Source organism: Dermacentor variabilis, chromosome 11, assembly GCF_050947875.1.
Source record: "Dermacentor variabilis isolate Ectoservices chromosome 11, ASM5094787v1, whole genome shotgun sequence".
In the NCBI taxonomy this organism is placed as follows: Eukaryota; Metazoa; Arthropoda; class Arachnida; order Ixodida; family Ixodidae; genus Dermacentor; species Dermacentor variabilis.
In genome coordinates this window covers 43427877-43443332 of record NC_134578.1, presented here as the reverse complement: position 1 = coordinate 43443332, position 15456 = coordinate 43427877, and the positions used below count along the sequence as shown (strand labels likewise).

The window sequence follows — 15456 nt, the reverse complement described above, 5'->3', positions numbered from 1 at the left end:
GACATGGACATACTGTGGCTCCTTTGACCCGCAACAAGCTTTTCGACCTTGTTACAGTAATTTTTATAACAAGGCGAATGGCTTTACTCGTATTTTAGGGCCGTTTTTTGTCATTCACTGATATGCCCACAGCCGAAATTGGAAATAATAAATGCCGCAACTTATGAGACATCTCACTGCCAGCTCATATATGGCACTATGAAAAATGTACAGCACGAACGAAAATTGTTCATGTTAAATAAATAACATCACATGTTTAACGAAAACGAATGATATTGTGATCGGCAACTGAAAATGTGATATACGAGTTTCTGAAGTGCTGTGTATGTCTTAGGAATGTTCCTGGTGCCACACCAAGTTTATTACATTACTTAATCCGCGAGAAGTATTTCATTTTGACGTTCCGTCGCCGGGAACACTTAAGGAAGTCTCACTGCCTGAGGTTCTCGCATTATATTCGCTACTATAGAAGCACGAGAGCGGCTTGTCTTATCCGCCATGGTGGCTTAGCGGCTATGGTGTTGCGTTGCTAAGCACGAGGTCACGGGATCAAATCCTGGCAGCGGTGGCCGCATTTAGATGCTGGTGAAATGTAGAAACGCCCGTGACCCGCGCGTTTGGGGCACGTCAAGCAACCCCAAGTGGTCAAAATTATACTGGAGTCGCTCATTTATAAACTCGTGCCTTATAATCAAATCCAGGTCTTGTCATGTCAAACTCCAGAATTGAATTCAATTCAGCGTAGTGTCAGGCACACAGTCTCTGCTGAATATTTCATAAGAAATATTTTTAGGCCTCTCTAAGGGGTGAAATACCCTCAAGCAGCAAATAAATCAAGATCAACTTTAAATCGTGTTCGTAATGGCCAAAAAATGTTACAAGTAGTTCGAAAGCTGTAAGCAAAGCTGCTATGGCCACTGCTTATCCACGCTTGCCATCTCATCCTCAGTGAGCTTATTCACATGACTGTGAAAGCATTGCTAGCAACGTTACCACACAGGAGCATGCCGAGCTAGTTGTCTGCTAAAAATCTTGCTGAGATCAAAGCGCTATACATCCATGCAATACTGCTGCAACGGTGGATATAGTTCAATGGAAAATGACTTTATTTAATAAACGGCAGAGAGATCGGCCTTAACGGCCTTAAGGTAACTGATCTAGCTGGCTACTCCGTACGTGTAAACAGGAAAGGGGAGAGGAAGAGTGTTGTTTACAGACCCACATGAAACACGACAAATCAAATGCTGCCGGAAAAAGAAAATCAGAAATGGAAATTGGCAAACGATGAACAGAACGAAGCGGTGGAGGGATGCGCAAATGACACTTCCGTACACATGGTTGAGGCTGTGTCATCGTTTTCTGTTTGTTAGTCATAATCATATAAAGAAACATACCCGCATCGCCTGCACAAGCGTACTATTCTATACAAATGAGTAACCATGAAGATCATCTTCCTGTCCAATTTCTAGTGTATTTATTTGTACATGTGTAATCTACTACTCCTGAAAGTGCTAGCTAACGGCACTAATGGACGAAGCGTCGGATATTTTACCACATGCGTCTCGTAATACGAACGCTCAGAAGAAAGCAACTTGCCAAGAAACGTCCGATTGCTACCTCATGACATCGAAGTGGTCAAATTTGAGACCTTCACTATGCACTGAGAGAGAACATAAGATTATTCGAGTGGCTCGACTTCCTTTTTCTTAGTCACAATCGTAGGACGAAACTGATAACAAAGCCGAAATCTGCAATGGAAAAAAGAATTGTCAAGTTTTACTGCAACCTAGGAGTAATAAGATAAAGGGAGCCGAAAGTGGTCGACAGGATAACGTGCCGCAGGTGAGATCTCAACTGCGACATGACATATTTTCGTCCAGTTTCATATTCATTTTACTGTAGGTTCTGCATTCTTAAATAAAAACCGTATGATCTTCTTAAGAATACAACATAGATTTCCTAAATTCAGAAACATTCCGCACGATCTACGAGCACAAAAAAAGCCAGAGAAATTCGGTGACAGCTTGACTTCAACGGAGAAATGGCTATTCTGGACACAGTCAACTGCAGCCTAGCTTAGCTTTCGAGCCAATCAGAGCAGACGTAGCCAACCCATAAGTCAGTCAGAAATGACAAAATGCTAAATCGTACAATTAGGTAGAGCTCATGCAGGCTAGTGCTGTTCAAAATCTCGGCAATGCAGGGATCTGATAATGTGAATATTATATTCATGTTCCGTTCCTTCTTTTGCACACTGTACGAATCTCGTTATAACGGATCGACCTGGCATAAGACATGGATGGCAAGAAAGGAACAGAATACAGCGCAAGGAATCGCTGCGGTATACTGGTCCAACTAACCTTCGCGGCCCCAGTGCGATAGTGCCAGTTTTGTGTTAATAGTGGCTTAATCGTGCCCTTTCTGCATAGGCATAACTGAATGAAGCATTAATTTCACAGCAGCTACATTGCCTCAGTGACATCGAAACAGAAAGAAGAAGATCAGGACACGCAAGCCCTAGCCGGCATGCAGGAGTTGCGGCGGTATGGACACATACGCCTGCTTCGTTGCAGTTCTTTTACAGCGAAGCTCTCTTCGTGTACCCTCTCGGACTTTGCTCACTGCAGCTGCTGCCTTGTGGAATAGCTCACACAACGACACCACTCACAAAACGTACCGGCTTATGTCTAGCTTTATCAGCACTGCCCCTACCTACAGATGCGTCTGTGGCTGGTTCAGTTGTGTACGTATTCGAGCAGTGAAAAAACAAAAGGTGCTTAAATATTGTTACGGCAACAAAGAATATGCCTTCAAGGGCACATAATCTAGGACTTCTTTCGCCGGATTTCGCGCGTCTTCGCGGTTGGTTTCGTCTCGCCAAAATGGGAGCCATTTTTGAAAATAGGGCATAGGTAAAGTGGACCGACCTTAGAGGAAATGTTACAGCAAAGTGAGCTGAGGCCAGAGACAACGTAATCGAGACAAGTGGTGGGGTGTCCCCGTCTTTCCGTCTTAACAGGAAGACGCGTAACCTCTATGCTGCAACACGCTGTAATCAGTTTTACTACGCTAAGCACGAGGTCACCGGATCAAATCCCGGCCGCGGCGGCCGCATTTTTACGGGGCGAAATGCAAAAAGCAAAAGCATGTGTACAGTGCATTGGGTGCACGTTAAAGAACCACACGTGATGAAAATTCATCCGGAGTCCCTCACTACGGTGCACCTCGAAAACGGATTGTGGTTTTGGCGCGTGAAAATCCATATTTAAGTTTGATTTGTTGTATCTCATGACGTGATCAGTTACTGATAATTTAACAAAACGCTTTACGAGAGCTTCGATATATATATATATATATATATATATATATATATATATATATATATATATATATATATATATATATTTGGCGTAATACGCTGGAGTTTCAGGCTAGCGCATCGAGTTACCGTTACCCTTTGCTTTCGTTCCCCTGCCATCCAACTACTGCGACCGACTCGAGATACAGCGACTCAACCGCTGGATTTATCCTCCCCCTCACAGAAAGCGCAGCACTGAAGAGGCAGTAGCTCTCAGACTTTTTCAGACCAACACATTTCCAAACTTACACAGATACAGTAAACTGTTCCCACATACATATCGCAGCATCTGGCCCTGCTGCTGCGACAGACGCCCTACACTCTTTCACATATCGTGGGCGCGCGGGGCAAACCTCCACACTTAAAGACGCCTAGCACGGCATTTGAGCAGTGGGAGGTACAGCTGACCGGCGATACCCTGGCGGGACAAAAATCTCTCGTCCAGTAAGTACGTCGAGCAGCAATGGCCAGTGGAGTCCTGGAGTGAGGACCCCACCCACTCGACCTCAAGAGCAACGACCTTGATGGTCCAATTAAATGTTTTCTCTCTCTCTCTCTCTCTCTCTTGCTTACTCGACAACGTGCTGCCGTGACATCAAGCACACGGAGAGCGCGCCTTCTGAAGTTCAAGATAGGGACGGCTCTCGCAATACTCTCGCGATGCTCTTGCGATGGACTCAGCCAGTGTACAGTTTTTTTTATAGCACAGTAGCACTCTTCCTGAGCGCCTCGCAGTACGCTTAACCAAAATATACGCTCAAGCTTCCCGGATCAAGATGTCCAGAGCTGACTGACACATGTGCTTAAGCGCGTGCTTCACCTGATCTACGACTGTGGTTTTATTTGCCAGAAGGACAAGGAAAGATTAGTTAATTGACCAAACGCTGACATTTGCTGCATGTTTGAAGGTGTTACACACATTTGTGATCACCCTACCGCATTATTAGCGCTCTGTCTGGCACTCTGCTATTCTTCTGACGCTGAGGAAGGTGCCTGTATGAGATGACAAATTGGGAGCCTAACTCCTTGCGCTATCTTATTTTCTTATAGCGCAAGCCTGACACGGACAACAGAAGGCACATCTGACACACACAGCGCTGTGTGTGTCAGATGTGCCTTGCGCTATAACAAAATAAGATATGCCGTACCAACAAGCCCCTATTGCTATCCTTGTGCTAAACGTGTACAGAAATGCGTTCTATCTTTCGGAAATTCTAAACGGGTCTAGAACAAGCTGATAACGACACCGCCTTTTTTTCAAAAAATAAGTCTATAGGAGAGGTCGGTATGCTGGATGATGTCGGATAATCTTTCTCGCTTAGGGTGTACGATACATAATAAAGATGAGCCAGTTCAAACAGACGAGCAAGGATACACACACCGCAATAACACATTTCTCGTACCCACACTGTAATATGTGAGCTATCACATATATCGGTTGCATGGCGTTTTCTTCGCATCCGGTGTTGCTAACTGTATTTCAAATTTTATAAGTGAGATCCATTAGTAACCCAGCTTGGTCAGTGTTGTTACTAACTCTACCGTGACCAACTCCATGTATATCAAGGGAGTAAATAGTGTGACAACTAAGTAGCAATTACCACGACCCCACTTTTTTCTTTCGGGAGTGTAATTTTCACCTGGAACAATCACACTCGCCTTTTCCTGGTATGAAGATGCCCTGCAGGATGACGGCCGCTGACGTGCGTTCCGGTGGACCCGTGACGTGGGTGCGTACATTAAGGCTCACATTGGAGCAGGCATCGATGTGTCCGCAGGTGACCTGCGTCCGGTCCGGGTGCATGATGGTGCCATTGGTGCAGGTTCCGACGCGGTGCGGTGTCGTGAGCCCGCCGCCAGCTGCGCCACTGCCGTCGTCCATAACCTCGATCCAGTAGTAGTCGAAGCGTCCCTCTGGCCGGTCCCACGTCGCGGTGAACGAGTCGCCCGCGACTGCCACCAAGCTTAGGTTGGCCACTTCAGGGGGCACTGCGATCACGTGCGCGAAGGTTAAATTGAATCGATACGCAAGCGGTTCGTTGCATTCATGCTTACCGGTTGGTTCTCAAAAAAATGCGTTCAAAATTGCCTAGAAATACCGAAGGTCAGATAGTGAGATGATTTTTCTCTTGGTGACTTGCGTCACAGAGGCACGAATTTCGCAATGACTATGTAGTATCTGCTCAAGTAGTTATGCAATAAAGAATAAAGAGCCTTCTAATTTGTTTCGATGGAAGACTTCAAGAGCACCATCTGAGTAGCTCGTAACCGTTTCAGTAATCGCAAAAGCGTGACGCAGCTAAGTTTTACAGCTTAATGAATGCCGGTCAATTCTCAGACAGAAAAAGCGAAACCAGGGGCCATGGAGGCGCTGCGGGTTTTATTGTTGCGCTGCTAAGCCTGAGGGTGTGGGATAGAATTCCGTCCGCGACTACCGCATTTCAATGGTGGCGAAATTTAAAAACACGTGTGTACCATGCTTTGGGTGCATGTGAAAGAGCCCGAAATAAAAAAAAAAGTAGCCCGGAGGCGTCCGCCACTCCGTACCTCGTAACCATATTGTCATCTTGGCAACACTGTTAAAACCTGAGAAATTAAATTTAATGCGAAAGTGAACAGCAGAATAGCGCAACTGCCACGCCCTTAGCAGATGACCACGAGTGACGTCACTGCCTGCACTTCGAAGTTGGGCAAGTATCAAGCCAGCGTCCTTATGAAGCTACGATCTGGATTCTTTGATGCTTGACCAACGGTGAAGTAAAGGCATTCAAGTCACACATGGACTTCTAGTGACAGCGTAACAGCTGCGCTCTACAGCTGTTCAGATTCGTTTCACTGGATGGAATTTGCCGGAATTCGTTAAACTATAAAATCAGAGTCAATATTGTGAAATTTTTGAAGCGGTTATGAGTTTCTCGGATGGCACCCTTGAAGTCCCCCATTGGCACCAGACGTCTTTGCTCCTTTGGTAAACAAAAAGTAATTAGCCCAATTGCTTGCATAACTACTGCACCAAGGTCTATTTAGTGTAAGCCTCTGTTGTGAGAGTAATCTCGAGGAAATCATTTAAACGTTGCATCATTTAAAATCATTTTGTAAACGTCCCTGTATATACCAAATATAGCGAGTATAAGAAGGGCTCGGAGGAATAATGTTGCCTCGAAGAGTGCGCGAGCGCGTCAGCAGAAGAAAACAATAAACAATAAATAATTGACTCGTATATTTCACCAAAGACACCATGGGTGCCCCGTATCACCCAGATATACGGGGAAAATTTACTGTTTTGTAATTATTTGCAGCGATCATAATTACTCCAGCAGCGTCAAACTTTTCCCACATATAATCCATAAGAATTGGCCAATTTCCGCTCAATGTAAGCTCTGTGCCACTGCCACTCTTTATAGGAGATTGTAAAAACAGAGCGGATCACAACGGTATGGCGCTTTCCGGCACTTCTTTAGTTCTTTCTTTTTAGAAATATCGTATTTAATTGATACTTTAGAAAGTTCGGCTACACAGGAAACGTAAGATCTATTCTGCCGGATCTTTCTTGTCCAGTATTTTTATGCGGGAACATGACACCCATGGCAAAAATTTTCTGAAGGTACCTAAAGAAATGTTCACATGTAGGCAGTGCCTGCTCACCTTTAAATATATGAATATATATCTCATATTTATTCGTCCGTCCACCCACAAGGATCTCTAAAGCTTTAGGAAGAATGAAGAAGACCCGTCACTGAAGTTCAGCAGAAATGGCGTTTCGCTGCTGACCTGCATGGCGTGAATTTGATTTTGTCCGCGGCGGCTGCATTCTGACGAAAGCACAATTAAGGAAAATTCGTGAACCGTGCATTGCATGCACGTTAAGGAAACCTGGGTGGTCATAACGACGGCGTACCTCATAATCAGGTCATTTTCAAGGCCCGTAATGCCCCAGAGTATCTTTTTTTTTGTTTTTATCGCGAGCAAGTTTACCTTTCCAAGAGCTCCACGGTACAATACACGCAACAATACAGAGTTTGGCATGTGTGCCAGTTTACTAAACGCATGCGGACTGGACGATTTGCCGGATGAGCGAAGGCTCGGAAGAGAGTGGCCTACACGGCGCAGCCACCTGGTAGCGCAATGCTCAACCAGAAAAAATACAGAGCTAATATCGAAGAAGTGCGTTTTACTTCAGTGCTCCATTTACGTTTCAGCAGCTGCGTAACCGTGTTCGTAATTACGTCCCTGCTGATAAAAAAAAAACGTATGCCACCATCGAAGTAGAATGCACCTGCTAATTGCTGTAATGGCACTGTGCTTGACTCGTTGGTCTCTGCGCCACCAAGTGGGTGCACCCCCCTCTCCCCTTCATCTGCCATTGCACCCAATATGCCTGCGTTTGGCAGAATACTGAACAGGTTAAAACTATAGTAATCATCAGTTTCACCTGCAGTATGTAAAGGTAAGTGAAAAATTGACTTACTTGGGTATTCTTTCTCCTGAAAACAGAATAAATAAAAGCGAGTATCAGGATATGTTTCGTGGCGCTAAGTACATATTCGATCAGTACCCTACAAAGAAAAAAAAAAGGGTTTGCACTTCACTTCGTAGAAGCACCCGCTTAACAGAAAGTAGAGCTAAATCAAATCTTGCTGTTTTCTTTGGTTTGCGTCACCGGACGTTTTTCTTTAATTTGCAGCACGTTAGTTCTTTCTGTCAATTGAATTTTTTAAACTTATTTTTAGTGTTTACCGTTTATGGTGGCTTACATTCAATGCACTCACTTGTATTCACAAGTTTTTAACAACAGTTGCCAGAAGCCTATCTATTCAGTGAGGTAACATTTTCCACAGAAATCGCTTTCAGTATTATTGAAACATACCAAAAGGATCTGCATGGTTTTCCAAGAATCTGCTAATCGGTTAACATGTGAAGTACAACGCGGAAAAGCAGTGGCCCTTTCCTCTCTGAACGATTTCATTAAAATAAAAGAAAATCATTTTGTTCAATAGGAACGTGTCCTAACTGTAAAGCTTTTTCTTGAGGCATGTAAATAGAAAACGGTGAGTAAATAAAGGGAATCAACCTCGGAGGTGCAAAAGCATACGCAACCACTGTCTATACTGCATCTCACAAGTCGTCGGCACCGCTGCTGAAGCTGCAATGCGTACACATGCTCATTATCCTTGCGCCGTTGAATATAGTGCCAGGCGTACCTATCTGACTATTGACAGGATCTGAGAGTATTGTTTTTTTTGGTGACTGGTACATGACCTTGGAGCATGATACGTATGACATGTTAAGACCTTTGCGGAAGCACGTCGTGTGGCGCGAATTAAGAAGCCGCTGAGCAGTCAACGCCGCGCGGATGTACATTTCTCAAGGGGCATTCAGTTTTACTATTGGATAAGGAACCCTGCAGCTTCCATATTGCTACGAACGACATGACAGATAGAGTATATATAAGTAACATGGGACCGCATTTCCAAAGCTCTTCGTTTTTATGTACTTTTTGACATCGGTCGGCCGCATTCGCTAAGAGTATTCTAAGGATCAGGGTTGGCTTGAATTTGATTTTGCGAACAGTTCGGGCGTAACATGCCGTGAATACAGGCCCTGAATCCACTCTTATTCAAAAAACATTCACTGTCAATTTGCGCTAAACGTTGAGAGCAGCGAGCCAGAATCCTTGTGATCTTAATATGGCGACGAACTTCAAACTTCTTTGTAAATGCTTATTTGTATAAACATTTTAGTCTGTGCCTGCTCGTGAAAATTTGATATACGGCCCACTTGACCATAGAAGATTCTATTTCTTTCGATCTCCACTGTGTCAACTTATGCACGCATTACGTATGTTCATCTGAACGTTAATTAGCAATTCTCTTGGCAACTAGCGTCTCGTAATTTGCAGACATGGATATTAGTTAGATTGTTACTTTAACATAACGAGACTTGCGCCAGTTAGACTAAAACAAGCCACACGTCGGAAATTAATACCTCCTGCAGAACTATAGTTTGCAGATGCCCTTCATTTAGCGTCCTGCAGATATTTAAAAGTAAAATTGATTAGGGTATATTAGTTAACCAGTAACGCTTTGTTGCGAACGCCATGCATGAGCTACTGAGAAAGTGTAGGGAAATTCTTCGCAACTGTGTTCGTAAGCCGCACCCGTAAACCCGTAACTGCATGCTTTCAATTGATAAAGCGATGTCAGTAGAATATCAAGAATATTGTGATTGTTCTTTTACAACAATTCACAACATTTACAACAATTCAGGGCCGTTACCAGGCGTCAGTGTGCGAATATGACACTGACGAAATAGTTCTGCGGAAACCCGCAAGGTGGAGAGAGGTGAATAATAAAGGTAAAATTAAGCATCGACCCGTTGGTAGAAATTGCTACAAAGGAAACCCATACGGGTTCCTCGAAAGAAAAGCCTCGCAGTTGAAGAAAAATTCGTGCTGGTCCGGGACTCGATCGATCCCAATAAGGCATAAGACTTCTTTATATATATATATATATACTATCTTATCTTTAATTTAAAATTCAAGTGGTGTCTGCTTGCTGGCTTCTTATGCGAGCACCTCAGAGACTTTCCTTTTTTGTTCACGACTGCGGTCGTGAGCACAGCATCGCTGTATTAAATGCAATATTTCCTGCCTTCTCCAATCAGCAGCTTACTTTAATACTTAGTTCGTCAAAACATCGGGCGAGCGCTCCATCAGCAGCAACACCCACCGGAGCGACCGCGTGTGATCGCTATAATTAGCCGAGATACGGCAGTCGCCAGAATCGACAAGCGTATCGCCCGAGCACACGCCTGCACCACACACACGACTTCCTACGCCAACGTCAAGAACGAGATGCGTCTCGATACGGAAGATCAAATCTACGTGTAACGCCCGCGAAAGAGACATTCACGCCACCGCCCGATCGAGGCTCATGCGTATTCTGCGCACGTCTTGACTTCGGTGTGCCGCGACGTTATCGGAGCACACATCGCTCGAAGGAATGTGACCTCGCACGACTTGGAAAAGAGTTGTAGAGTGCAGCAGGGAGCCGGTGCGTTCCTTCGGCTGCCGCGGCGTGGGATCAACACAGATGCGTGGCAAGAGCGCGGTGCCCCGGCACGTTCCCACGCGCCCGCGCGATCACACAGAGCTTCAGCGAGACTGTCACTTGTGCTCGCGATAAGAGAATAGAACGAAATATGCAGATACAACGCACGTTCTGAAATCAAGCTGAGCGTAGCTTTTGTTTTAGTTACAGCGAACTTACATAGGAATTCGCTAAGAGCCGCATACATATACAAATATTCGGAACCAACAATGCAGCCCGTTCTCGCATAACTAAATAAAGTATGTTAGGTTTAACAGAAATGCTTATACATAAAACAGTAGGTACACCAGGAAGTTACCTGCCCGGCATGTTATCCTTTGTCAAGAAAGGCAAAACAAAACAGCGAGAACAAAATTACACCGGGTGTCGTCCTTTTAACCCTGAACTAAGACTCGATGCTGGGTAATTGCCTTCCTGCGTTTATTAGTTCCGCTAATGCGGGTGTAGCAATGTCTACAGATCAGTACAGGTGCACCTGTCAGAGATGAACACTCCCATGCTCAGTGACGCAGAAAAAGCTTGTTGACAGTGTAAGATGAACTTGCCACAACAACACACCCTCCCCCGGGAACATTCTCGACTAATAAAGTAATGGACGTTACAACGGCTGTATATTAAAAAAATACATTGGTTTTTCTGGGTACCTCACCAGGTAATGAAGTTGTTTACCAGTCCCACCTTTCAATGCTGAAAATATTAGTTTTGAATTGGTTTTATTGGGCGAACTTGTGCCCTCAAAAGCAGGCAACACTCAAAGAACAACGATAGCGGCAAACACACTCGGCGATCGTCGAAAATCCGATCAGCGGGTGAAGAGCGTTGGCTTTTATACATCAGTCGTCTAACGTTCCAGAGTAATCGCTGGGAGCCGTGTGTCTTCCACACAGTTCTACACTATTGGCGTTGCGTATACATGCAATCAGATTACACCATGTTCGGTGACAGACAGCGGATCGAACCATCGACAACATTCCAGAACGTTCCGATACATACCGGCGCGTCCTGCGCTGTGCGATAACATTTGTCAGGCGGTGAACCGCGGTCGCCCGCTAAAGATAGACAAGTACACGTATCAATATTACTTCCACGATAGAATGCGTAAGCGCGACTCTAAGAGGACATAGAAAGAAATAGACACGAAGATAGCGCTACTTTCAACTGCAGATTTTTTCCGACGCACCGATAAATATATACTGGACGAGCGGAAACAAACGCGACAAAAAGGAACATTCAGTGGTACAGGTCGGTGAACTGTATACATGTCTAAAGCATGATAAAAACACATACTGCAATAGTTACAATAATAAACCGAGGAATCTTATGTTTTTCAGGTAGTAACATTGATGGTTTGGCTCATGCACCTTTCTCCTAATTTTGCAAATTCATAGACCTCCACAACCTGCCTTATTATCCTGCTATGATCCCTATAAAAATAGAAGTAACTTGAAACATAGTTTTGCAGGGACAATCTCGACAATGATTTCCCGAATGGCCCGATACCAATCTAGCGACATTATATTGATGCTCTTTTTGTCTTATTGGTGCATCTGCCACTTTGACTAACATATGCTGTACCGCGGGAAAGCGGAATGGCATATACAACGTTGTGAGCGCAGGGCACAAATTGTTTGGGATGTTGAGTAGAACACAGCACGAGATAAGAAAGAACTCTCAGTGGTGCATGTCGATGAACTGTAGACGTGTTTATGGCATGATCAAAACATACAGTGCAAGTGCTTCTACTTTGTATGAGGCTCATAACAGGTAGACACGGGAGATAGTGGAGGCCTATGAAATTGCAACAAATAGCAGAAAGGTACTTGAGCTAGCCAGCAGTGTCGCTATCTGAAAAAGAGATACGATTGCTCGGTTTATTGCTGTAACTATTACAGTGCGCTGCCTGGTGCCAAAGGCCTAGTCAGGTGACTTTTAGTGCGCCTTTTGCCTTGGCACCAAGACAAACCTCTATTGAGGGTTGTTTTGTCAATAAACAAACAAACAAACAAGCATGCGTTCCCTTTGTTATTCTCTGAATTAAATTGTATGTATAGCTTCCGTAGACGCTCAAGGGCAGAGAAAACCAGGTCCACCCCTGACTTGCATGCGTCATTCAGAGACTAAAAATTAATAAACGTCACTAATTAACCTCGGGCCATTTGGCCAATCATTGCCGCAATTTTCCCTGCAAACCCATGTTTGAAAGTGCTTCTACTTTTTACGGGGCTCATACCCGAATGACACGAGAGATTGTGGAGGCCTATGAAATTGCAAAAAAAAAAATTAGAAGAACGCGGCTTGAGCTAGCCATCAGTGTCGCTATCTGAAAAAGAGATACCATTGCTTGGTTTATTGCTGCAGCTATTAAAGTGTATGTTTTGGTGATGCCTTAGACAAGTGTAGAGTTCACCGGCATGCACCACTGAATGTTTTTTTGTCTCGTTTCTTTTCGCTCAATCGGTATACATTTATCGATGCGTGAGAAATTAAAACATACAGTTGAAAGTAGCGCTGTCCCTGTCTTCCTTTCTTTATACTTGCTCATTCAGTCGCGCTTACACATTCTATCATGGATTCAAACCAACTAGCTCGCCAACGAGTTTTAACCAAATTCCTTCCACGAAATGTCACAGACCAATACTAGAATTGTCGTCGCATCTACACTAAAGTAGTTTGCATTCAAATTTGTTTAATTGATCTTGGAGTTGTGTATGAGAAATGCGGAAAATCCTAGGGGCCCGACGTTTGTTCGTCACTGCCACATGAAGCGAAAAGAAAATTTGAAGCCAAGGATGCAAAGAGAAAATCACTTCGTTTTTTTTTAAATCAAAGCTGAAGGGAAATAAGTGCGAACCAAAAAAGCAAGTTGCTTCCAGTGGGGGCCCAACCCACAACCTCCACATTGCGCGTGCGATGCTCTCCCATTGAACTACGGCGACGGCTGTCCTGCCGTCCACGTTCTTGGACATTTACTACTGTTTATGTACCTGCGCAAGATTTGACCCTGAGAGGATTTTGGCATTTGCAATTCTTACTGCAAATCGCACTGTTTCTTACTTCATGAAAATATTGTTTATTATTTTATTTATGCCAGCCACCCTGCTAAGATTGTCATCGTTTGAATAGAAGCGTATAATAATAAATTATTAGAAAAAAATAAGGTGAACCCATTGGCATGACGAAAACGCTGCTCAGAGCTATTACTATGAAGACTACAGTGTGTAATTGACAAACCGCATCCTTTCTTCGTGATGTCAAGGAAGTGAAAGGAAATGCACCTCTTGTGCCGCTCCGTAAGATTCAGCCGAAGGAGCACCACGGCTGCCGCAGCGAGTATACAGCCGGCTGGCTTAAGCATATTCCCCGTTGGCTGCAATTCAATGCCACCAGCCACTAATTTATTCAGGCCGGCATTACCAACAACCCACTGCTGCTCTTGGTCAGACGTCCACGATAGAATCTCGCTGGCCATGGATGGCCTGCGACTGAGCGCACAGCCTCTGATCTCTTATCGGTCGCACGACAACGAATACAGCCGAATGAAGCCTGTAAACTCTTTTTTGGGAAAAGTATACCGTGCGGTTCTTGATATCATTCGTGCCAAGTACACTTGGAGATTATCCGTGTATCTCGGAAAGGAGGTCTCCATTATTATGCTATGTTAATTAGAACTCAGCACTACTCAGCGAAAAACAAAAGCAAACAAACATTTTAGCTATCGCTCAAAGTTAGTTCGTAATGGCGGTTAAGCTACCATCAGGGAGGCGATATGTTCCTTGAAAAAGTTTACGTCCGTGTGCGTCAGAATCACGCTAATTAGCGCCGACCTGAAGGGATTGCGTCAAGTCCTCAACTCTGTTGACATATCGCCTAAGGTCGGAAATAGAAGAAGCTCGAGCGCATCCAAAAAAGATAAGTCGGTGACCATGGTGAATAAAAATAACATCGTCCAACGTGTCGCAATAGTTCTTACTCTTCTAAGGACATTATACTCTTTGGGGGTACTTACCCTTAGAACTAACGCATGCTTTTTTTAATGTTGAAATCAATATTCTAGTTCAATTTCGAGCAAAACATTGTATTATGTTTTTCCTCAAAGGGCCAAGCTATGTCAGAACCACTTTGAGAAAGGTCACATACTCGATGAGTGCCCTAGATGCTGGCGACGTTCTGGGTCCAGCTTTTGCCTCCACCTGCCCATTGCAAATGTTCTGCGTGTTGCCCAATCTGGGATGCGTAACTGTGCCATTCCAAGAAACGCGCTAATTCCCAAGTACCGATCACTGGAAGTCACTTTAGCGACGAAAAATAATGCCACGTCCTCACTAGTTGCGGCGTTCTACTGCTACGAATGAAAACGAGGACTCGATTACCAGTCATGCCGGCTGCATCTTGCAATGAAGCTCAGTGCAAAGAACACACGTATACCATGCTTTGCGCACTCGTTTAAGAACACCGCGTTGTTCAAATGAATCCGCATACCCAACTGCCGTGTCCTGCTTAGATCGCCAGCTGCTTTAGTACGTTATACTACTAAATTTTCCCCTATATGACGCCTGCGTATAAACCCGAACGATGAAAATCCTATGCTAGGCGTCATTCTTAGACTTATTTCGTATGTTCGGCACTTCGACACTGTTTGTGTTTTTGTTTACTCGCTTCCTGGTCATTCCACTTCATAAGATGTTCTGTACGAACCGGTGAAATACTGGCAAGACGCATCGTGGCAATTTTTATCACTTTTTTTTCTGTATGCAAGGCTCCTCGGTTTTCTGTCACCGTTAGACCTAGCGTTCACGGGACTAGCGTTGTTGTGTACGAATGTACGTGCACTACAGGCCGTGACAGCTGGCGCGTTTTTTTCTCACCAAAGCCAGCTGCATTGTTCGCCTGACTGAGCTAGAATGTTGAATTTATGGCTACCACAAGGGAGGGAGGGTGGTGGCGAAGGGGAGAGTATTTGCCACACTGAGTCGTGCAGATGACGCAATT

General features: G+C 44.5%; 1 protein-coding gene across 2 annotated transcripts in view; it reads right to left on the bottom strand.

Moving 5' to 3' along the window:
* LOC142564380 (uncharacterized) overlaps positions 1-15456 on the bottom strand; it is a 39918-nt gene that overhangs the window by 7591 nt on the left and 16871 nt on the right. For both annotated transcript variants that reach the window (XM_075675368.1, XM_075675367.1), the window contains exons 2-3: positions 7827-7842; positions 5018-5347 (exon numbers count right to left, since the gene is read on the bottom strand). In XM_075675368.1, coding sequence (XP_075531483.1) covers positions 5018-5347; positions 7827-7842 — 346 coding nt within the window. The remainder of the gene's footprint in view (positions 1-5017; positions 5348-7826; positions 7843-15456) is intronic.